We start from the raw sequence: 22,925 nt of genomic DNA, 5'->3' as shown, positions 1-22,925 counted from the left end.
GAGTGTTCGTCATCAAGGCTGACGGATGAAAATGTTCACATGAGTTTGTTTATTATCAAAATAACAAAATACAACTCAAGAACTCAAAACTCAAGGTCATAGTGGATACGTTGAGTGGAACTCATGCGGTGTGTGTGTGCTATATCTGTGTAATTGGACTAAAAAGGGAAATCTTTGACACTTTTTTAAATGACTTTAGAAGCTTTTAGGGTTATACAGGTCATATTGATTGATGGACATATCGGCAGATTTGCAATATTTGCCAGTTGATCTTGAATATGCAATAACAGAAATTACATCCGGTATGATTGTTCAGTTCTGGGTCTTGTGGATACTTTATGAAATATAACATTTGACCTGTTTTAGGCACTACAGCCTGTTTTATCTGAACTTACCCTATATTGCCAGAAGTTTTGGGCCGCTCCTCCAGATCCCTGAGTTCAGGTGTTCAGTCCTTCATGGCCACAGGTGTATAACTCCAGCTCTCGGCCTGCAGACGCTTCTACACACATTAGTGAAAGAATAGATTGCTCTCAGGAGCTCAGTGAACTCAAGCGTGGGGCCGTGATAGGCTGACACCTGTGCAATAAGTCCATTCCTGACATTTCCTCACTACTAAATATTCCACGCTCAACTGTTAGTGGGATTATAACAAAGTGGAAGTCATTGGGAACAACAGCAACTCAGCCACGAAGTGTTAAATCCCAGAGCGGGGTCAGCGCATGCTGAGGGTCACAGTGCACAGAAGTCACTAACTTTCTGCAGAGTCAACAGCTCCAGACCTCCAGACTTCTGTGGCCTTCAGATGAGCTCAAGAACAGCGGAGAGAGCTTCATGGAATGGGTTTCCATGGCCGAGCAGCTCATCCAAGCCTTACATCACCAAGAGCAATGCAAAGCGTGGGATGCAGTGGAGTAAAGCAGCCGCCACTGGACTCTAGAGCAGTGAGACATGTTCTCTGAGCGACCAATCACGCTTCAGTCTGACAATCACATGGACGAGTCTGGGTTTAGCCGTCGCCAGGAGAACGGGACTCGCCTGACTGCATTGTGCCAAGTGTAAAGTTTGGTGGAGAGGTAATGGGGTGGGGTTGTTTTTCAGGGGTTGGCCCCTTAGTTCCAGTGAAAGGAACTCTTAATGCTTCACCAAGACATTTTAGACAATTTCATGCTCTCAGCTTTGTGGGATCAGTTTGTGGACGGCCCCTTCCTGTCCCAGCATGACTGCGCTCCAGTGCACAAAGCGTCGCTCCATAAAGACATGGATGAGGAGTTTGGTGTGGAGGAACTGGACTGGCCTGCACAGAGTCCTGAGCTCAACCCGATAGAACAGCTTTGGGATGAATTAGAGCGGAGACTGAGAGCCAGGCCTTCTCGTCCAACATCAGTGCCTGACCTCACAAATGAGCTTCTAGAAGAATGGGCAAAAATCCCCATAAACACACTCCTAAACCTTGAGGAAAGCCTTCCCAGAAGAGCTGGAGCTGTTAGAGCGGGTGGGCCGACTCCAGATTAAACCCCACGGGTTAACAATGGGGAGCTCATGTGTGTGTAGAGGCGGCACAACACTTTGGCAATATCATGCAAATTCTGTGACTGTAATGTGTGTGTTTTCTCAGGACTGTCCCAGTAGGCAAGACCTACAGAACTCAATTCAACAGGCTCACAAACTGCTTTCATCACAGGAAGCTTCATACTTGCAGAGTCTTCGCACTTTGAGGAAGAAACTCAACCTACTGCATGACAGTGTCGCACGCCTGCCCGCTAAACCGAAAAACTGTGAGTAAATAACACATTGGATCCGCGCTTAACTTCAAGGGCTGGTTGCTGTGATTTGACTTGTTTAACTTTAGTTAGTGTGTAATGTCGCTGTGATTTGATTTGTGTAACTTTAGTTAGTGTGTAATGTCGCTGCTTGAGCATAAACATTATCTGCAAAGTTACAGCGCTGAAAGTTCTCTGCAAACGGAGATATTGTCTTTTAAAGCTAAGGCAGTTTATTACCTGCAAAAATGGCGGGTTTGGACTACAACGAGCTTCCTCCTGGGTTGGTGACATCATAAACCCTCACTAGTCTCCGCAGATGTGACTTCTGCCCGTAATGGGAAGGGGCGTGGCCTTAACCTGTGCTTCAGCCAATAAAAATACAGGAAACTACATTTGGCCATCTGACCAATCTAAGACCATTGCGTTTTTCGGAGGGAGGGGCTTCATAGAAGCAGGAAGCAAATGAGCCGCACAAAGCACAGACAGCGGTGTGGAATAAAGGGAGAATAGAAGAAAAATATGGCGTTTTAAAAAATAAAGAAGTATTAAGACATGTTATACAGCGCCCCATAAACACAACCAAGCCTAGGAAAGAAATAACCCACAGAACCACCGCTTTAATTTAAGCACAACTCTTAATGTGAAGTATGTTTTGCTATCTTCCACAGTGTCTTGCCCTGAGCTGGAGTCTCCTGTGAACGGCAGAAAGCTGGGCAAAGCTGTTCTCCTGGGCCATGAAGTGCACTTCCTCTGTGATCCGGGCTATGAGCTGCAGGGCTCCGACACGAGGCGGTGCGAAGACTCGCTCAGCTGGAGCGGCCAGCAGCCCGTCTGCAGAGGTGATAAACTCGCCTTAATTCTGGCTCTCTAAAGCCTCCTCAACTCCATCTGTGCCTTAACCCTGTTTAACACAGAGAGGAGATAAACTCGCCTTAATTCTGGCTCTCTAAAGCCTCCTCAGCCCCATCTGTGCCTTAACCCCGTTTAACACAGAGAGGAGATAAACTCGCCTTAATTCTGGCTCTCTAAAGCCTCCTCAACCCCATCTGTGCCTTAACCCCGTTTAACACAGAGAGGAGATAAACTCGCCTTAATTCTGGCTCTCTAAAGCCTCCTCAGCCCCGTCTGTGCCTTAACCCCGTTTAACACAGAGAGGAGATAAACTCGCCTTAATTCTGGCTCTCTAAAGCCTCCTCAGCCCCATCTGTGCCTTAACCCCGTTTAACACAGAGAGGAGATAAACTCGCTTTAATTCTAGCTCTCTAAAGCCTCCTCAGCCCCATCTGTGCCTTAACCCCGTTTAACACAGATAGGAGATAAACTCGCCTTAATTCTGGCTCTCTAAAGCCTCCTCAGCCCCATCTGTGCCTTAACCCCGTTTAACACAGAGAGGAGATAAACTCGCTTTAATTCTGGCTCTCTAAAGCCTCCTCAGCCCCATCTGTGCCTTAACCCCGTTTAACACAGAGAGGAGATAAACTCGCTTTAATTCTGGCTCTCTAAAGCCTCCTCAGCCCCATCTGTGCCTTAACCCCGTTTAACACAGAGAGGTGATAAACTCGCCTTAATTCTGGCTCTCTAAAGCCTCCTCAGCCCCATCTGTGCCTTAACCCCGTTTAACACAGAGAGGAGATAAACTCGCCTTAATTCTGGCTCTCTAAAGCCTCCTCGACCCCATCTGTGCCTTAACCCCGTTTAACACAGAGAGGAGATAAACTCGCCTTAATTCTGGCTCTCTAAAGCCTCCTCGACCCCATCTGTGCCTTAACCCCGTTTAACACAGAGAGGAGATAAACTCGCTTTAATTCTGGCTCTCTAAAGCCTCCTCGACCCCATCAGTGCCTTAACCCCGTTTAATACAGAGAGGAGATAAACTCGCTTTAATTCTGGCTCTCTAAAGCCTCCTCGACCCCATCTGTGCCTTAACCCCGTTTAACACAGAGAGGAGATAAACTCGCCTTAATTCTGGCTCTCTAAAGCCTCCTCGACCCCATCTGTGCCTTAACCCCGTTTAACACAGAGAGGAGATAAACTCGCTTTAATTCTGGCTCTCTAAAGCCTCCTCAGCCCCATCTGTGCCTTAACCCCGTTTAATACAGAGAGGAGATAAACTCACCTTAATTCTGGCTCTCTAAAGCCTCCTCAACCTCATCTGTGCCTTAACCCCGTTTAACACAGAGAGGTGATAAACTCGCCTTAATTCTGGCTCTCTAAAGCCTCCTCAGCCCTATCTGTGCCTTAACCCCGTTTAACACAGAGAGGAGATAAACTCGCCTTAATTCTGGCTCTCTAAAGCCTCCTCAGCCCCATCTGTGCCTTAACCCCGTTTAACACAGAGAGGAGATAAACTCGCCTTAATTCTGGCTCTCTAAAGCCTCCTCAGCCCCATCTGTGCCTTAACCCCGTTTAACACAGAGAGGAGATAAACTCGCCTTAATTCTGGCTCTCTAAAGCCTCCTCAGCCCCATCTGTGCCTTAACCCCGTTTAACACAGAGAGGAGATAAACTCGCCTTAATTCTGGCTCTCTAAAGCCTCCTCAGCCCCATCTGTGCCTTAACCCCGTTTAACACAGAGAGGAGATAAACTCGCCTTAATTCTGGCTCTCTAAAGCCTCCTCAGCCCCATCTGTGCCTTAACCCCGTTTAACACAGAGAGGAGATAAACTCGCCTTAATTCTGGCTCTCTAAAGCCTCCTCAGCCCCATCTGTGCCTTAACCCCGTTTAACACAGAGAGGAGATAAACTCGCCTTAATTCTGGCTCTCTAAAGCCTCCTCAGCCCCATCTGTGCCTTAACCCTGTTTAACACAGAGAGGTGATAAACTCGCCTTAATTCTGGCTCTCTAAAGCCTCCTCAGCCCCATCTGTGCCTTAACCCCGTTTAACACAGAGAGGTGATAAACTCGCCTTAATTCTGGCTCTCTAAAGCCTCCTCAGCCCCATCTGTGCCTTAACCCCGTTTAACACAGAGAGGAGATAAACTCGCTTTAATTCTGGCTCTCTAAAGCCTCCTCAGCCCCATCTGTGCCTTAACCCCGTTTAACACAGAGAGGAGATAAACTCGCTTTAATTCTGGCTCTCTAAAGCTTCCTCAACCCCATCTGTGCCTTAACCCCGTTTAACACAGAGAGGAGATAAACTCGCCTTAATTCTGGCTCTCTAAAGCCTCCTCAGCCCCATCTGTGCCTTAACCCCGTTTAACACAGAGAGGAGATAAACTCGCTTTAATTCTGGCTCTCTAAAGCTTCCTCAACCCCATCTGTGCCTTAACCCCGTTTAACACAGAGAGGAGATAAACTCGCCTTAATTCTGGCTCTCTAAAGCCTCCTCAGCCCCATCTGTGCCTTAACCCCGTTTAACACAGATAGGAGATAAACTCGCCTTAATTCTGGCTCTCTAAAGCCTCCTCAGCCTCATCTGTGCCTTAACCCCGTTTAACACAGAGAGGAGATAAACTCGCCTTAATTCTGGCTCTCTAAAGCCTCCTCAGCCCCGTCTGTGCCTTAACCCCGTTTAACACAGAGAGGAGATAAACTCGCCTTAATTCTGGCTCTCTAAAGCTTCCTCAACCCCGTCTGTGCCTTAACCCCGTTTAACACAGAGAGGAGATAAACTCGCCTTAATTCTGGCTCTCTAAAGCCTCCTCGACCCCATCTGTGCCTTAACCCCGTTTAACACAGAGAGGAGATAAACTCGCCTTAATTCTGGCTCTCTAAAGCCTCCTCAGCCCCGTCTGTGCCTTAACCCCGTTTAACACAGAGAGGAGATAAACTCGCCTTAATTCTGGCTCTCTAAAGCCTCCTCAGCCCCATCTGTGCCTTAACCCCGTTTAACACAGAGAGGAGATAAACTCGCTTTAATTCTAGCTCTCTAAAGCCTCCTCAGCCCCATCTGTGCCTTAACCCCGTTTAACACAGATAGGAGATAAACTCGCCTTAATTCTGGCTCTCTAAAGCCTCCTCAGCCTCATCTGTGCCTTAACCCCGTTTAACACAGAGAGGAGATAAACTCGCCTTAATTCTGGCTCTCTAAAGCCTCCTCAGCCCCGTCTGTGCCTTAACCCCGTTTAACACAGAGAGGAGATAAACTCGCCTTAATTCTGGCTCTCTAAAGCTTCCTCAACCCCGTCTGTGCCTTAACCCCGTTTAACACAGAGAGGAGATAAACTCGCCTTAATTCTGGCTCTCTAAAGCCTCCTCGACCCCATCTGTGCCTTAACCCCGTTTAACACAGAGAGGAGATAAACTCGCCTTAATTCTGGCTCTCTAAAGCCTCCTCAGCCCCGTCTGTGCCTTAACCCCGTTTAACACAGAGAGGAGATAAACTCGCCTTAATTCTGGCTCTCTAAAGCCTCCTCAGCCCCATCTGTGCCTTAACCCCGTTTAACACAGATAGGAGATAAACTCGCCTTAATTCTGGCTCTCTAAAGCCTCCTCAGCCCCATCTGTGCCTTAACCCCGTTTAACACAGAGAGGAGATAAACTCGCTTTAATTCTGGCTCTCTAAAGCCTCCTCAGCCCCATCTGTGCCTTAACCCCGTTTAACACAGAGAGGAGATAAACTCGCTTTAATTCTGGCTCTCTAAAGCCTCCTCAGCCCCATCTGTGCCTTAACCCCGTTTAACACAGAGAGGAGATAAACTCGCTTTAATTCTGGCTCTCTAAAGCCTCCTCAGCCCCATCTGTGCCTTAACCCCGTTTAACACAGAGAGGAGATAAACTTGCCTTAATTCTGGCTCTCTAAAGCCTCCTCAGCCCCATCTGTGCCTTAACCCCGTTTAACACAGAGAGGAGATAAACTCGCCTTAATTCTGGCTCTCTAAAGCCTCCTCAACCCCGTCTGTGCCTTAACCCCGTTTAACACAGAGAGGAGATAAACTCGCTTTAATTCTGGCTCTCTAAAGCCTCCTCAGCCCCGTCTGTGCCTTAACCCCGTTTAACACAGAGAGGAGATAAACTTGCCTTAATTCTGGCTCTCTAAAGCCTCCTCAGCCCCATCTGTGCCTTAACCCCGTTTAACACAGAGAGGAGATAAACTCGCCTTAATTCTGGCTCTCTAAAGCCTCCTCAACCCCGTCTGTGCCTTAACCCCGTTTAACACAGAGAGGAGATAAACTCGCTTTAATTCTGGCTCTCTAAAGCCTCCTCAGCCCCGTCTGTGCCTTAACCCCGTTTAACACAGAGAGGAGATAAACTCGCTTTAATTCTGGCTCTCTAAAGCCTCCTCAACCCCGTCTGTGCCTTAACCCCGTTTAACACAGAGAGGAGATAAACTCGCTTTAATTCTGGCTCTCTAAAGCCTCCTCAGCCCCGTCTGTGCCTTAACCCCGTTTAACACAGAGAGGAGATAAACTCGCTTTAATTCTGGCTCTCTAAAGCCTCCTCAGCCCCGTCTGTGCCTTAACCCCGTTTAACACAGAGAGGAGATAAACTCGCTTTAATTCTGGCTCTCTAAAGCCTCCTCAGCCCCGTCTGTGCCTTAACCCCGTTTAACACAGAGAGGAGATAAACTCGCTTTAATTCTGGCTCTCTAAAGCCTCCTCAACCCCGTCTGTGCCTTAACCCCGTTTAACACAGAGAGGAGATAAACTCGCTTTAATTCTGGCTCTCTAAAGCCTCCTCAGCCCCGTCTGTGCCTTAACCCCGTTTAACACAGAGAGGAGATAAACTCGCTTTAATTCTGGCTCTCTAAAGCCTCCTCAACCCCGTCTGTGCCTTAACCCCGTTTAACACAGAGAGGAGATAAACTCACCTTAATTCTGGCTCTCTAAAGCCTCCTCAGCCCCATCTGTGCCTTAACCCCGTTTAACACAGAGAGGAGATAAACTCGCCTTAATTCTGGCTCTCTAAAGCCTCCTCAGCCCCATCTGTGCCTTAACCCCGTTTAACACAGAGAGGAGATAAACTCGCCTTAATTCTGGCTCTCTAAAGCCTCCTCAGCCCCATCTGTGCCTTAACCCCGTTTAACACAGAGAGGAGATAAACTCGCCTTAATTCTGGCTCTCTAAAGCCTCCTCAGCCCCATCTGTGCCTTAACCCCGTTTAACACAGAGAGGAGATAAACTCGCCTTAATTCTGGCTCTCTAAAGCCTCCTCAGCCCCATCTGTGCCTTAACCCCGTTTAACACAGAGAGGAGATAAACTCGCCTTAATTCTGGCTCTCTAAAGCCTCCTCAGCCCCATCTGTGCCTTAACCCCGTTTAACACAGATAGGAGATAAACTCGCCTTAATTCTGGCTCTCTAAAGCCTCCTCAGCCTCATCTGTGCCTTAACCCCGTTTAACACAGAGAGGAGATAAACTCGCTTTAATTCTGGCTCTCTAAAGCCTCCTCAGCCCCATCTGTGCCTTAACCCCGTTTAACACAGAGAGGTGATAAACTCGCCTTAATTCTGGCTCTCTAAAGCCTCCTCAGCCCCGTCTGTGCCTTAACCCCGTTTAACACAGATAGGAGATAAACTCGCTTTAATTCTGGCTCTCTAAAGCTTCCTCAACCCCATCTGTGCCTTAACCCCGTTTAACACAGAGAGGAGATAAACTAGCCTTAATTCTGGCTCTCTAAAGCCTCCTCAACCCCGTCTGTGCCTTAACCCCGTTTAACACAGAGAGGAGATAAACTCGCTTTAATTCTGGCTCTCTAAAGCTTCCTCAACCCCGTCTGTGCCTTAATCCCGTTTAACACAGAGAGGAGATAAACTCGCCTTAATTCTTGCTCTCTAAAGCCTCCTCGACCCCATCTGTGCCTTAACCCCGTTTAACACAGAGAGGAGATAAACTCGTCTTAATTCTGGCTCTCTAAAGCCTCCTCAGCCCCATCTGTGCCTTAACCCCGTTTAACACAGAGAGGAGATAAACTCGCCTTAATTCTGGCTCTCTAAAGCCTCCTCAGCCCCATATGTGCCTTAACCCCGTTTAACACAGAGAGGTGATAAACTCGCCTTAATTCTGGCTCTCTAAAGCCTCCTCAGCCCCATCTGTGCCTTAACCCCGTTTAACACAGAGAGGAGATAAACTCGCCTTAATTCTGGCTCTCTAAAGCCTCCTCAGCCCCATATGTGCCTTAACCCCGTTTAACACAGAGAGGTGATAAACTCGCCTTAATTCTGGCTCTCTAAAGCCTCCTCAGCCCCGTCTGTGCCTTAACCCCGTTTAACACAGAGAGGAGATAAACTAGCCTTAATTCTGGCTCTCTAAAGCCTCCTCGACCCCATCTGTGCCTTAACCCCGTTTAACACAGAGAGGAGATAAACTCGCCTTAATTCTGGCTCTCTAAAGCCTCCTCAGCCCCATCTGTGCCTTAACCCCGTTTAACACAGAGAGGAGATAAACTCGCCTTAATTCTGGCTCTCTAAAGCCTCCTCAGCCCCATCTGTGCCTTAACCCCGTTTAACACAGAGAGGAGATAAACTCGCCTTAATTCTGGCTCTCTAAAGCCTCCTCAGCCCCATCTGTGCCTTAACCCCGTTTAACACAGAGAGGAGATAAACTCGCCTTAATTCTGGCTCTCTAAAGCCTCCTCGACCCCATCAGTGCCTTAACCCCGTTTAACACAGAGAGGAGATAAACTCGCCTTAATTCTGGCTCTCTAAAGCCTCCTCAGCCCCGTCTGTGCCTTAACCCCGTTTAACACAGAGAGGAGATAAACTCGCCTTAATTCTGGCTCTCTAAAGCCTCCTCAGCCCCATCTGTGCCTTAACCCCGTTTAACACAGAGAGGAGATAAACTCGCCTTAATTCTGGCTCTCTAAAGCCTCCTCAACCCCATCTGTGCCTTAACCCCGTTTAACACAGAGAGGAGATAAACTCGCCTTAATTCTGGCTCTCTAAAGCCTCCTCAGCCCCATCTGTGCCTTAACCCCATTTAACACAGAGAGGAGATAAACTCGCCTTAATTCTGGCTCTCTAAAGCCTCCTCAGCCCCGTCTGTGCCTTAACCCCGTTTAACACAGAGAGGAGATAAACTCGCCTTAATTCTGGCTCTCTAAAGCCTCCTCAGCCCCATCTGTGCCTTAACCCCATTTAACACAGAGAGGAGATAAACTCGCCTTAATTCTGGCTCTCTAAAGCCTCCTCAGCCCCGTCTGTGCCTTAACCCCGTTTAACACAGAGAGGAGATAAACTCGCCTTAATTCTGGCTCTCTAAAGCTTCCTCAACCCCGTCTGTGCCTTAACCCCGTTTAACACAGAGAGGAGATAAACTCGCCTTAATTCTGGCTCTCTAAAGCCTCCTCAGCCCCATCTGTGCCTTAACCCCGTTTAACACAGAGAGGAGATAAACTCGCTTTAATTCTGGCTCTCTAAAGCCTCCTCGACCCCATCTGTGCCTTAACCCCGTTTAACACAGAGAGGAGATAAACTTGCCTTAATTCTGGCTCTCTAAAGCCTCCTCGACCCCATCTGTGCCTTAACCCCGTTTAACACAGAGAGGTGATAAACTCGCCTTAATTCTGCCTCTCTAGCCTTAACCCCGTTTAACACAGAGAGGTGATAAACTCGCCTTAATTCTGGCTCTCTAAAGCCTCCTCAGCCCCATCTGTGCCTTAACCCCGTTTAACACAGAGAGGTGATAAACTCGCCTTAATTCTGGCTCTCTAAAGCCTCCTCAGCCCCATCTGTGCCTTAACCCCGTTTAACACAGAGAGGAGATAAACTCACTTTAATTCTGGCTCTCTAAAGCCTCCTCAGCCCCATCTGTGCCTTAACCCCGTTTAACACAGATAGGAGATAAACTCGCCTTAATTCTGGCTCTCTAAAGCCTCCTCAACCCCGTCTGTGCCTTAACCCCGTTTAACACAGAGAGGTGATAAACTCGCCTTAATTCTGGCTCTCTAAAGCCTCCTCAGCCCCATCTGTGCCTTAACCCCGTTTAACACAGAGAGGAGATAAACTCGCTTTAATTCTGGCTCTCTAAAGCCTCCTCAGCCCCATCTGTGCCTTAACCCCGTTTAACACAGATAGGAGATAAACTCGCCTTAATTCTGGCTCTCTAAAGCCTCCTCAGCCCCATCTGTGCCTTAACCCCGTTTAACACAGAGAGGAGATAAACTCGCCTTAATTCTGGCTCTCTAAAGCCTCCTCAACCCCATCTGTGCCTTAACCCCGTTTAACACAGAGAGGAGATAAACTCGCCTTAATTCTGGCTCTCTAAAGCCTCCTCAACCCCGTCTGTGCCTTAACCCCGTTTAACACAGAGAGGAGATAAACTCGCCTTAATTCTGGCTCTCTAAAGCCTCCTCGACCCCGTCTGTGCCTTAACCCCGTTTAACACAGAGAGGAGATAAACTCGCCTTAATTCTGGCTCTCTAAAGCCTCCTCGACCTCATCTGTGCCTTAACCCCGTTTAACACAGAGAGGAGATAAACTCGCCTTAATTCTGGCTCTCTAAAGCCTCCTCAGCCCCATCTGTGCCTTAACCCCGTTTAACACAGAGAGGAGATAAACTCGCTTTAATTCTGGCTCTCTAAAGCCTCCTCAGCCCCATCTGTGCCTTAACCCCGTTTAACACAGATAGGAGATAAACTCGCCTTAATTCTGGCTCTCTAAAGCCTCCTCAGCCCCATCTGTGCCTTAACCCCGTTTAACACAGAGAGGAGATAAACTCGCCTTAATTCTGGCTCTCTAAAGCCTCCTCGACCCCGTCTGTGCCTTAACCCCGTTTAACACAGAGAGGAGATAAACTCGCCTTAATTCTGGCTCTCTAAAGCCTCCTCGACCCCATCTGTGCCTTAACCCCGTTTAACACAGAGAGGAGATAAACTCGCTTTAATTCTGGCTCTCTAAAGCCTCCTCGACCCCATCTGTGCCTTAACCCCGTTTAACACAGAGAGGAGATAAACTTGCCTTAATTCTGGCTCTCTAAAGCCTCCTCAGCCCCATCTGTGCCTTAACCCCGTTTAACACAGATAGGAGATATACTCGCCTTAATTCTGGCTCTCTAAAGCTTCCTCAACCCCATCTGTGCCTTAACCCCGTTTAACACAGAGAGGAGATAAACTTGCCTTAATTCTGGCTCTCTAAAGCCTCCTCAGCCCCATCTGTGCCTTAACCCCGTTTAACACAGAGAGGAGATAAACTCGCCTTAATTCTGGCTCTCTAAAGCCTCCTCAGCCCCATCTGTGCCTTAACCCCGTTTAACACAGAGAGGAGATAAACTCGCCTTAATTATGGCTCTCTAAAGCTTCCTCAACCCCATCTGTGCCTTAACCCCGTTTAACACAGAGAGGAGATAAACTCGCTTTAATTCTGGCTCTCTAAAGCCTCCTCGACCCCATCTATGCCTTAACCCCGTTTAACACAGAGAGGAGATAAACTTGCCTTAATTCTGGCTCTCTAAAGCCTCCTCGACCCCATCTGTGCCTTAACCCCGTTTAACACAGAGAGGAGATAAACTTGCCTTAATTCTGGCTCTCTAAAGCCTCCTCAGCCCTATCTGTGCCTTAACCCCGTTTAACACAGATAGGAGATAAACTCGCCTTAAATCTGGCTCTCTAAAGCTTCCTCAACCCCATCTGTGCCTTAACCCCGTTTAACACAGAGAGGAGATAAACTCGCTTTAATTCTGGCTCTCTAAAGCCTCCTCGACCCCATCTGTGCCTTAACCCCGTTTAACACAGAGAGGAGATAAACTTGCCTTAAATCTGGCTCTCTAAAGCCTCCTCGACCCCATCTGTGCCTTAACCCCGTTTAACACAGAGAGGAGATAAACTTGCCTTAATTCTGGCTCTCTAAAGCCTCCTCAGCCCCATCTGTGCCTTAACCCCGTTTAACACAGAGAGGAGATAAACTCGCCTTAATTCTGGCTCTCTAAAGCCTCCTCAGCCCCATCTGTGCCTTAACCCCGTTTAATACAGAGAGGAGATAAACTCACCTTAATTCTGGCTCTCTAAAGCCTCCTCAGCCCCATCTGTGCCTTAACCCCGTTTAACACAGAGAGGAGATAAACTCACCTTAATTCTGGCTCTCTAAAGCCTCCTCAGCCCCATCTGTGCCTTAACCCCGTTTAACACAGAGAGGAGATAAACTCGCCTTAATTCTGGCTCTCTAAAGCCTCCTCAACCCCATCTGTGCCTTAACCCCGTTTAACACAGAGAGGAGATAAACTTGCCTTAATTCTGGCTCTCTAAAGCCTCCTCAGCCTCATCTGTGCCTTAACCCCGTTTAACACAGAGAGGAGATAAAATTGCCTTAATTCTGGCTCTCTAAAGCCTCCTCGACCCCATCTGTGCCTTAACCCCGTTTAACACAGAGAGGAGATAAACTTGCCTTAATTCTGGCTCTCTAAAGCCTCCTCAGCCTCATCTGTGCCTTAACCCCGTTTAACACAGAGAGGAGATAAAATTGCCTTAATTCTGGCTCTCTAAAGCCTCCTCAGCCCCATCTGTGCCTTAACCCCGTTTAACACAGAGAGGAGATAAACTCGCCTTAATTCTGGCTCTCTAAAGCCTCCTCAACCCCATCTGTGCCTTAACCCCGTTTAACACAGAGAGGACATAAACTCGCCTTAATTCTGGCTCTCTAAAGCCTCCTCAGCCCCATCTGTGCCTTAACCCCGTTTAACACAGAGAGGTGATAAACTCGCCTTAATTCTGGCTCTCTAAAGCCTCCTCGACCCCATCTGTGCCTTAACCACGTTTAACACAGATAGGAGATAAACTCGCCTTAATTCTGGCTCTCTAAAGCCTCCTCAGCCCCATCTGTGCCTTAACCCCGTTTAACACAGAGAGGAGATAAACTCGCTTTAATTCTGGCTCTCTAAAGCTTCCTCAACCCCATCTGTGCCTTAACCCCGTTTAACACAGAGAGGAGATAAACTCGCCTTAATTCTGGCTCTCTAAAGCTTCCTCAACCCCATCTGTGCCTTAACCCCGTTTAACACAGAGAGGAGATAAACTCGCCTTAATTCTGGCTCTCTAAAGCCTCCTCAGCCCCATCTGTGCCTTAACCCCGTTTAACACAGAGAGGAGATAAACTCGCTTTAATTCTGGCTCTCTAAAGCTTCCTCAACCCCATCTGTGCCTTAACCCCGTTTAACACAGAGAGGAGATAAACTCGCCTTAATTCTGGCTCTCTAAAGCCTCCTCAGCCTCATCTGTGCCTTAACCCCGTTTAACACAGATAGGAGATAAACTCGCCTTAATTCTGGCTCTCTAAAGCCTCCTCAGCCTCATCTGTGCCTTAACCCCGTTTAACACAGAGAGGAGATAAACTCGCTTTAATTCTGGCTCTCTAAAGCCTCCTCAGCCCCATCTGTGCCTTAACCCCGTTTAACACAGAGAGGAGATAAACTCGCTTTAATTCTGGCTCTCTAAAGCCTCCTCAGCCCCATCTGTGCCTTAACCCCGTTTAACACAGAGAGGTGATAAACTCGCCTTAATTCTGGCTCTCTAAAGCCTCCTCAGCCCCGTCTGTGCCTTAACCCCGTTTAACACAGAGAGGAGATAAACTAGCCTTAATTCTGGCTCTCTAAAGCCTCCTCAACCCCGTCTGTGCCTTAACCCCGTTTAACACAGAGAGGAGATAAACTTGCCTTAATTCTGGCTCTCTAAAGCCTCCTCAGCCCCATCTGTGCCTTAACCCCGTTTAACACAGAGAGGTGATAAACTCGCCTTAATTCTGGCTCTCTAAAGCCTCCTCAGCCCCGTCTGTGCCTTAACCCCGTTTAACACAGAGAGGAGATAAACTCACCTTAATTCTGGCTCTCTAAAGCCTCCTCGACCCCATCAGTGCCTTAACCCCGTTTAACACAGAGAGGAGATAAACTCGCTTTAATTCTGGCTCTCTAAAGCTTCCTCAACCTCATCTGTGCCTTAACCCTGTTTAACACAGAGAGGAGATAAACTCGCCTTAATTCTGGCTCTCTAAAGCCTCCTCGACCCCATCAGTGCCTTAACCCCGTTTAACACAGAGAGGAGATAAACTCGCCTTAATTCTGGCTCTCTAAAGCCTCCTCAGCCCCATCTGTGCCTTAACCCCATTTAACACAGAGAGGAGATAAACTCGCCTTAATTCTGGCTCTCTAAAGCCTCCTCAGCCCCGTCTGTGCCTTAACCCCGTTTAACACAGAGAGGAGATAAACTCGCCTTAATTCTGGCTCTCTAAAGCTTCCTCAACCCCATCTGTGCCTTAACCCCGTTTAACACAGAGAGGAGATAAACTCGCCTTAATTCTGGCTCTCTAAAGCCTCCTCAGCCCCATCTGTGCCTTAACCCCGTTTAACACAGAGAGGAGATAAACTCGCTTTAATTCTGGCTCTCTAAAGCCTCCTCGACCCCATCTGTGCCTTAACCCCGTTTAACACAGAGAGGAGATAAACTTGCCTTAATTCTGGCTCTCTAAAGCCTCCTCGACCCCATCTGTGCCTTAACCCCGTTTAACACAGAGAGGTGATAAACTCGCCTTAATTCTGGCTCTCTAGCCTTAACCCCGTTTAACACAGAGAGGTGATAAACTCGCCTTAATTCTGGCTCTCTAGCCTTAACCCCGTTTAACACAGAGAGGTGATTAACTCGCCTTAATTCTGGCTCTCTAAAGCCTCCTCAGCCCCATCTGTGCCTTAACCCCGTTTAACACAGAGAGGTGATAAACTCGCCTTAATTCTGGCTCTCTAAAGCCTCCTCAGCCCCATCTGTGCCTTAACCCCGTTTAACACAGAGAGGAGATAAACTCGCTTTAATTCTGGCTCTCTAAAGCCTCCTCAGCCCCATCTGTGCCTTAACCCCGTTTAACACAGATAGGAGATAAACTCGCCTTAATTCTGGCTCTCTAAAGCCTCCTCAGCCCCATCTGTGCCTTAACCCCGTTTAACACAGATAGGAGATAAACTCGCCTTAATTCTGGCTCTCTAAAGCCTCCTCAACCCCGTCTGTGCCTTAACCCCGTTTAACACAGAGAGGAGATAAACTTGCCTTAATTCTGGCTCTCTAAAGCCTCCTCAGCCCCATCTGTGCCTTAACCCCGTTTAACACAGAGAGGAGATAAACTCGCTTTAATTCTGGCTCTCTAAAGCCTCCTCAGCCCCATCTGTGCCTTAACCCCGTTTAACACAGAGAGGTGATAAACTCGCCTTAATTCTGGCTCTCTAAAGCCTCCTCGACCCCATCTGTGCCTTAACCCCGTTTAACACAGAGAGGAGATAAACTCGCCTTAATTCTGGCTCTCTAAAGCCTCCTCGGCCCCATCTGTGCCTTAACCCCGTTTAACACAGAGAGGAGATAAACTCGCCTTAATTCTGGCTCTCTAAAGCTTCCTCAACCCCATCTGTGCCTTAACCCCGTTTAACACAGAGAGGAGATAAACTCGCCTTAATTCTGGCTCTCTAAAGCCTCCTCAGCCCCATCTGTGCCTTAACCCCGTTTAACACAGAGAGGAGATAAACTCGCTTTAATTCTGGCTCTCTAAAGCCTCCTCAGCCCCATCTGTGCCTTAACCACGTTTAACACAGATAGGAGATAAACTCGCCTTAATTCTGGCTCTCTAAAGCCTCCTCAGCCCCATCTGTGCCTTAACCCCGTTTAACACAGAGAGGAGATAAACTCGCCTTAATTCTGGCTCTCTAAAGCCTCCTCGACCCCGTCTGTGCCTTAACCCCGTTTAACACAGAGAGGAGATAAACTCGCCTTAATTCTGGCTCTCTAAAGCCTCCTCGACCCCATCTGTGCCTTAACCCCGTTTAACACAGAGAGGAGATAAACTCGCCTTAATTCTGGCTCTCTAAAGCCTCCTCAGCCCCATCTGTGCCTTAACCCCGTTTAACACAGAGAGGAGATAAACTCGCTTTAATTCTGGCTCTCTAAAGCCTCCTCAGCCCCATCTGTGCCTTAACCCCGTTTAACACAGAGAGGAGATAAACTCGCCTTAATTCTGGCTCTCTAAAGCCTCCTCGACCCCATCTGTGCCTTAACCCCGTTTAACACAGAGAGGAGATAAACTCGCCTTAATTCTGGCTCTCTAAAGCCTCCTCAGCCCCATCTGTGCCTTAACTCCGTTTAACACAGAGAGGAGATAAACTCGCTTTAATTCTGGCTCTCTAAAGCCTCCTCAGCCCCGTCTGTGCCTTAACCCCGTTTAACACAGAGAGGAGATAAACTCGCCTTAATTCTGGCTCTCTAAAGCCTCCTCAGCCCCATCTGTGCCTTAACCCCGTTTAACACAGAGAGGAGATAAACTCGCCTTAATTCTGGCTCTCTAAAGCCTCCTCAGCCCCATCTGTGCCTTAACCCCGTTTAACACAGAGAGGAGATAAACTCGCCTTAATTCTGGCTCTCTAAAGCCTCCTCAGCCCCATCTGTGCCTTAACCCCGTTTAACACAGAGAGGAGATAAACTTGCCTTAATTCTGGCTCTCTAAAGCCTCCTCAGCCCCATCTGTGCCTTAACCCCGTTTAACACAGAGAGGAGATAAACTCGCCTTAATTCTGGCTCTCTAAAGCCTCCTCAACCCCATCTGTGCCTTAACCCCGTTTAACACAGAGAGGAGATAAACTCGCCTTAATTCTGGCTCTCTAAAGCCTCCTCAGCCCCATCTGTGCCTTAACCCCGTTTAACACAGAGAGGAGATAAACTCGCCTTAATTCTGGCTCTCTAAAGCCTCCTCAGCCCCATCTGTGCCTTAACCCCGTTTAACACAGAGAGGAGATAAACTCGCCTTAATTCTGGCTCTCTAAAGCCTCCTCAGCCCCATCTGTGCCTTAACCCCGTTTAACACAGAGAGGTGATAAACTTGCCTTAATTCTGGCTCTCTAAAGCCTCCTCAGCCCCATCTGTGCCTTAACCCCGTTTAACACAGAGAGGTGATAAACTTGCCTTAATTCTGGCTCTCTAAAGCCTCCTCAGCCCCATCTGTGCCTTAACCCCGTTTAACACAGAGAGGTGATAAACTTGCCTTAATTCTGGCTCTCTAAAGCCTCCTCAGCCCCATCTGTGCCTTAACCCCGTTTAACACAGAGAGGAGATAAACTCGCCTTAATTCTGGCTCTCTAAAGCCTCCTCAGCCCCATCTGTGCCTTAACCCCGTTTAACACAGAGAGGTGATAAACTTGCCTTAATTCTGGCTCTCTAAAGCCTCCTCAGCCCCATCTGTGCCTTAACCCCGTTTAACACAGAGAGGTGATAAACTTGCCTTAATTCTGGCTCTCTAAAGCCTCCTCAGCCCCATCTGTGCCTTAACCCCGTTTAACACAGAGAGGAGATAAACTCGCCTTAATTCTGGCTCTCTAAAGCCTCCTCAGCCCCATCTGTGCCTTAACCCCGTTTAACACAGAGAGGTGATAAACTTGCCTTAATTCTGGCTCTCTAAAGCCTCCTCAGCCCCATCTGTGCCTTAACCCCGTTTAACACAGAGAGGTGATAAACTTGCCTTAATTCTGGCTCTCTAAAGCCTCCTCAGCCCCATCTGTGCCTTAACCCCGTTTAACACAGAGAGGAGATAAACTCGCTTTAATTCTGGCTCTCTAAAGCCTCCTCAGCCCCATCTGTGCCTTAACCCCGTTTAACACAGAGAGGAGATAAACTCGCTTTAATTCTGGCTCTCTAAAGCTTCCTCAACCCCATCTGTGCCTTAACCCCGTTTAACACAGAGAGGAGATAAACTCGCCTTAATTCTGGCTCTCTAAAGCCTCCTCAGCCCCATCTGTGCCTTAACCCCGTTTAACACAGAGAGGAGATAAACTCGCTTTAATTCTGGCTCTCTAAAGCTTCCTCAACCCCATCTGTGCCTTAACCCCGTTTAACACAGAGAGGAGATAAACTCGCCTTAATTCTGGCTCTCTAAAGCCTCCTCAGCCCCATCTGTGCCTTAACCCCGTTTAACACAGATAGGAGATAAACTCGCCTTAATTCTGGCTCTCTAAAGCCTCCTCAGCCTCATCTGTGCCTTAACCCCGTTTAACACAGAGAGGAGATAAACTCGCTTTAATTCTGGCTCTCTAAAGCCTCCTCAGCCCCATCTGTGCCTTAACCCCGTTTAACACAGAGAGGTGATAAACTCGCCTTAATTCTGGCTCTCTAAAGCCTCCTCAGCCCCGTCTGTGCCTTAACCCCGTTTAACACAGATAGGAGATAAACTCGCTTTAATTCTGGCTCTCTAAAGCTTCCTCAACCCCATCTGTGCCTTAACCCCGTTTAACACAGAGAGGAGATAAACTAGCCTTAATTCTGGCTCTCTAAAGCCTCCTCAACCCCGTCTGTGCCTTAACCCCGTTTAACACAGAGAGGAGATAAACTCGCTTTAATTCTGGCTCTCTAAAGCTTCCTCAACCCCGTCTGTGCCTTAATCCCGTTTAACACAGAGAGGAGATAAACTCGCCTTAATTCTTGCTCTCTAAAGCCTCCTCGACCCCATCTGTGCCTTAACCCCGTTTAACACAGAGAGGAGATAAACTCGTCTTAATTCTGGCTCTCTAAAGCCTCCTCAGCCCCATCTGTGCCTTAACCCCGTTTAAAACAGAGAGGAGATAAACTCGCCTTAATTCTGGCTCTCTAAAGCCTCCTCAGCCCCATATGTGCCTTAACCCCGTTTAACACAGAGAGGTGATAAACTCGCCTTAATTCTGGCTCTCTAAAGCCTCCTCAGCCCCATCTGTGCCTTAACCCCGTTTAACACAGAGAGGAGATAAACTCGCCTTAATTCTGGCTCTCTAAAGCCTCCTCAGCCCCATATGTGCCTTAACCCCGTTTAACACAGAGAGGTGATAAACTCGCCTTAATTCTGGCTCTCTAAAGCCTCCTCAGCCCCGTCTGTGCCTTAACCCCGTTTAACACAGAGAGGAGATAAACTAGCCTTAATTCTGGCTCTCTAAAGCCTCCTCGACCCCATCTGTGCCTTAACCCCGTTTAACACAGAGAGGAGATAAACTCGCCTTAATTCTGGCTCTCTAAAGCCTCCTCAGCCCCATCTGTGCCTTAACCCCGTTTAACACAGAGAGGAGATAAACTCGCCTTAATTCTGGCTCTCTAAAGCCTCCTCAGCCCCATCTGTGCCTTAACCCCGTTTAACACAGAGAGGAGATAAACTCGCCTTAATTCTGGCTCTCTAAAGCCTCCTCAGCCCCATCTGTGCCTTAACCCCGTTTAACACAGAGAGGAGATAAACTCGCCTTAATTCTGGCTCTCTAAAGCCTCCTCGACCCCATCAGTGCCTTAACCCCGTTTAACACAGAGAGGAGATAAACTCGCCTTAATTCTGGCTCTCTAAAGCCTCCTCAGCCCCGTCTGTGCCTTAACCCCGTTTAACACAGAGAGGAGATAAACTCGCCTTAATTCTGGCTCTCTAAAGCCTCCTCAGCCCCATCTGTGCCTTAACCCCGTTTAACACAGAGAGGAGATAAACTCGCCTTAATTCTGGCTCTCTAAAGCCTCCTCAACCCCATCTGTGCCTTAACCCCGTTTAACACAGAGAGGAGATAAACTCGCCTTAATTCTGGCTCTCTAAAGCCTCCTCAGCCCCATCTGTGCCTTAACCCCATTTAACACAGAGAGGAGATAAACTCGCCTTAATTCTGGCTCTCTAAAGCCTCCTCAGCCCCGTCTGTGCCTTAACCCCGTTTAACACAGAGAGGAGATAAACTCGCCTTAATTCTGGCTCTCTAAAGCCTCCTCAGCCCCATCTGTGCCTTAACCCCATTTAACACAGAGAGGAGATAAACTCGCCTTAATTCTGGCTCTCTAAAGCCTCCTCAGCCCCGTCTGTGCCTTAACCCCGTTTAACACAGAGAGGAGATAAACTCGCCTTAATTCTGGCTCTCTAAAGCTTCCTCAACCCCGTCTGTGCCTTAACCCCGTTTAACACAGAGAGGAGATAAACTCGCCTTAATTCTGGCTCTCTAAAGCCTCCTCAGCCCCATCTGTGCCTTAACCCCGTTTAACACAGAGAGGAGATAAACTCGCTTTAATTCTGGCTCTCTAAAGCCTCCTCGACCCCATCTGTGCCTTAACCCCGTTTAACACAGAGAGGAGATAAACTTGCCTTAATTCTGGCTCTCTAAAGCCTCCTCGACCCCATCTGTGCCTTAACCCCGTTTAACACAGAGAGGTGATAAACTCGCCTTAATTCTGCCTCTCTAGCCTTAACCCCGTTTAACACAGAGAGGTGATAAACTCGCCTTAATTCTGGCTCTCTAAAGCCTCCTCAGCCCCATCTGTGCCTTAACCCCGTTTAACACAGAGAGGTGATAAACTCGCCTTAATTCTGGCTCTCTAAAGCCTCCTCAGCCCCATCTGTGCCTTAACCCCGTTTAACACAGAGAGGAGATAAACTCACTTTAATTCTGGCTCTCTAAAGCCTCCTCAGCCCCATCTGTGCCTTAACCCCGTTTAACACAGATAGGAGATAAACTCGCCTTAATTCTGGCTCTCTAAAGCCTCCTCAACCCCGTCTGTGCCTTAACCCCGTTTAACACAGAGAGGTGATAAACTCGCCTTAATTCTGGCTCTCTAAAGCCTCCTCAGCCCCATCTGTGCCTTAACCCCGTTTAACACAGAGAGGAGATAAACTCGCTTTAATTCTGGCTCTCTAAAGCCTCCTCAGCCCCATCTGTGCCTTAACCCCGTTTAACACAGATAGGAGATAAACTCGCCTTAATTCTGGCTCTCTAAAGCCTCCTCAGCCCCATCTGTGCCTTAACCCCGTTTAACACAGAGAGGAGATAAACTCGCCTTAATTCTGGCTCTCTAAAGCCTCCTCAACCCCATCTGTGCCTTAACCCCGTTTAACACAGAGAGGAGATAAACTCGCCTTAATTCTGGCTCTCTAAAGCCTCCTCAACCCCGTCTGTGCCTTAACCCCGTTTAACACAGAGAGGAGATAAACTCGCCTTAATTCTGGCTCTCTAAAGCCTCCTCGACCCCGTCTGTGCCTTAACCCCGTTTAACACAGAGAGGAGATAAACTCGCCTTAATTCTGGCTCTCTAAAGCCTCCTCGACCTCATCTGTGCCTTAACCCCGTTTAACACAGAGAGGAGATAAACTCGCCTTAATTCTGGCTCTCTAAAGCCTCCTCAGCCCCATCTGTGCCTTAACCCCGTTTAACACAGAGAGGAGATAAACTCGCTTTAATTCTGGCTCTCTAAAGCCTCCTCAGCCCCATCTGTGCCTTAACCCCGTTTAACACAGATAGGAGATAAACTCGCCTTAATTCTGGCTCTCTAAAGCCTCCTCAGCCCCATCTGTGCCTTAACCCCGTTTAACACAGAGAGGAGATAAACTCGCCTTAATTCTGGCTCTCTAAAGCCTCCTCGACCCCGTCTGTGCCTTAACCCCGTTTAACACAGAGAGGAGATAAACTCGCCTTAATTCTGGCTCTCTAAAGCCTCCTCGACCCCATCTGTGCCTTAACCCCGTTTAACACAGAGAGGAGATAAACTCGCTTTAATTCTGGCTCTCTAAAGCCTCCTCGACCCCATCTGTGCCTTAACCCCGTTTAACACAGAGAGGAGATAAACTTGCCTTAATTCTGGCTCTCTAAAGCCTCCTCAGCCCCATCTGTGCCTTAACCCCGTTTAACACAGATAGGAGATAAACTCGCCTTAATTCTGGCTCTCTAAAGCTTCCTCAACCCCATCTGTGCCTTAACCCCGTTTAACACAGAGAGGAGATAAACTTGCCTTAATTCTGGCTCTCTAAAGCCTCCTCAGCCCCATCTGTGCCTTAACCCCGTTTAACACAGAGAGGAGATAAACTCGCCTTAATTCTGGCTCTCTAAAGCCTCCTCAGCCCCATCTGTGCCTTAACCCCGTTTAACACAGAGAGGAGATAAACTCGCCTTAATTATGGCTCTCTAAAGCTTCCTCAACCCCATCTGTGCCTTAACCCCGTTTAACACAGAGAGGAGATAAACTCGCTTTAATTCTGGCTCTCTAAAGCCTCCTCGACCCCATCTGTGCCTTAACCCCGTTTAACACAGAGAGGAGATAAACTTGCCTTAATTCTGGCTCTCTAAAGCCTCCTCGACCCCATCTGTGCCTTAACCCCGTTTAACACAGAGAGGTGATAAACTCGCCTTAATTCTGCCTCTCTAGCCTTAACCCCGTTTAACACAGAGAGGTGATAAACTCGCCTTAATTCTGGCTCTCTAAAGCCTCCTCAGCCCCATCTGTGCCTTAACCCCGTTTAACACAGAGAGGTGATAAACTCGCCTTAATTCTGGCTCTCTAAAGCCTCCTCAGCCCCA

General features: G+C 48.2%; 1 protein-coding gene across 2 annotated transcripts in view; it reads left to right on the top strand.

Annotated features, from left to right (window-relative positions):
* Positions 1-22,925, top strand: part of LOC137043366 (fibulin-7) — a 44,676-nt gene that overhangs the window by 1,709 nt on the left and 20,042 nt on the right. For both annotated transcript variants that reach the window (XM_067419629.1, XM_067419628.1), the window contains exons 2-3: positions 1,619-1,778; positions 2,435-2,605. In XM_067419629.1, coding sequence (XP_067275730.1) covers positions 1,619-1,778; positions 2,435-2,605 — 331 coding nt within the window. The remainder of the gene's footprint in view (positions 1-1,618; positions 1,779-2,434; positions 2,606-22,925) is intronic.

This window comes from Pseudorasbora parva, chromosome 16, assembly GCF_024679245.1.
Source record: "Pseudorasbora parva isolate DD20220531a chromosome 16, ASM2467924v1, whole genome shotgun sequence".
Lineage (NCBI taxonomy): Eukaryota > Metazoa > Chordata > Actinopteri > Cypriniformes > Gobionidae > Pseudorasbora > Pseudorasbora parva.
Note: the sequence above shows the minus strand (reverse complement) of the source record. Positions and strands in the feature narration are given on the sequence as shown.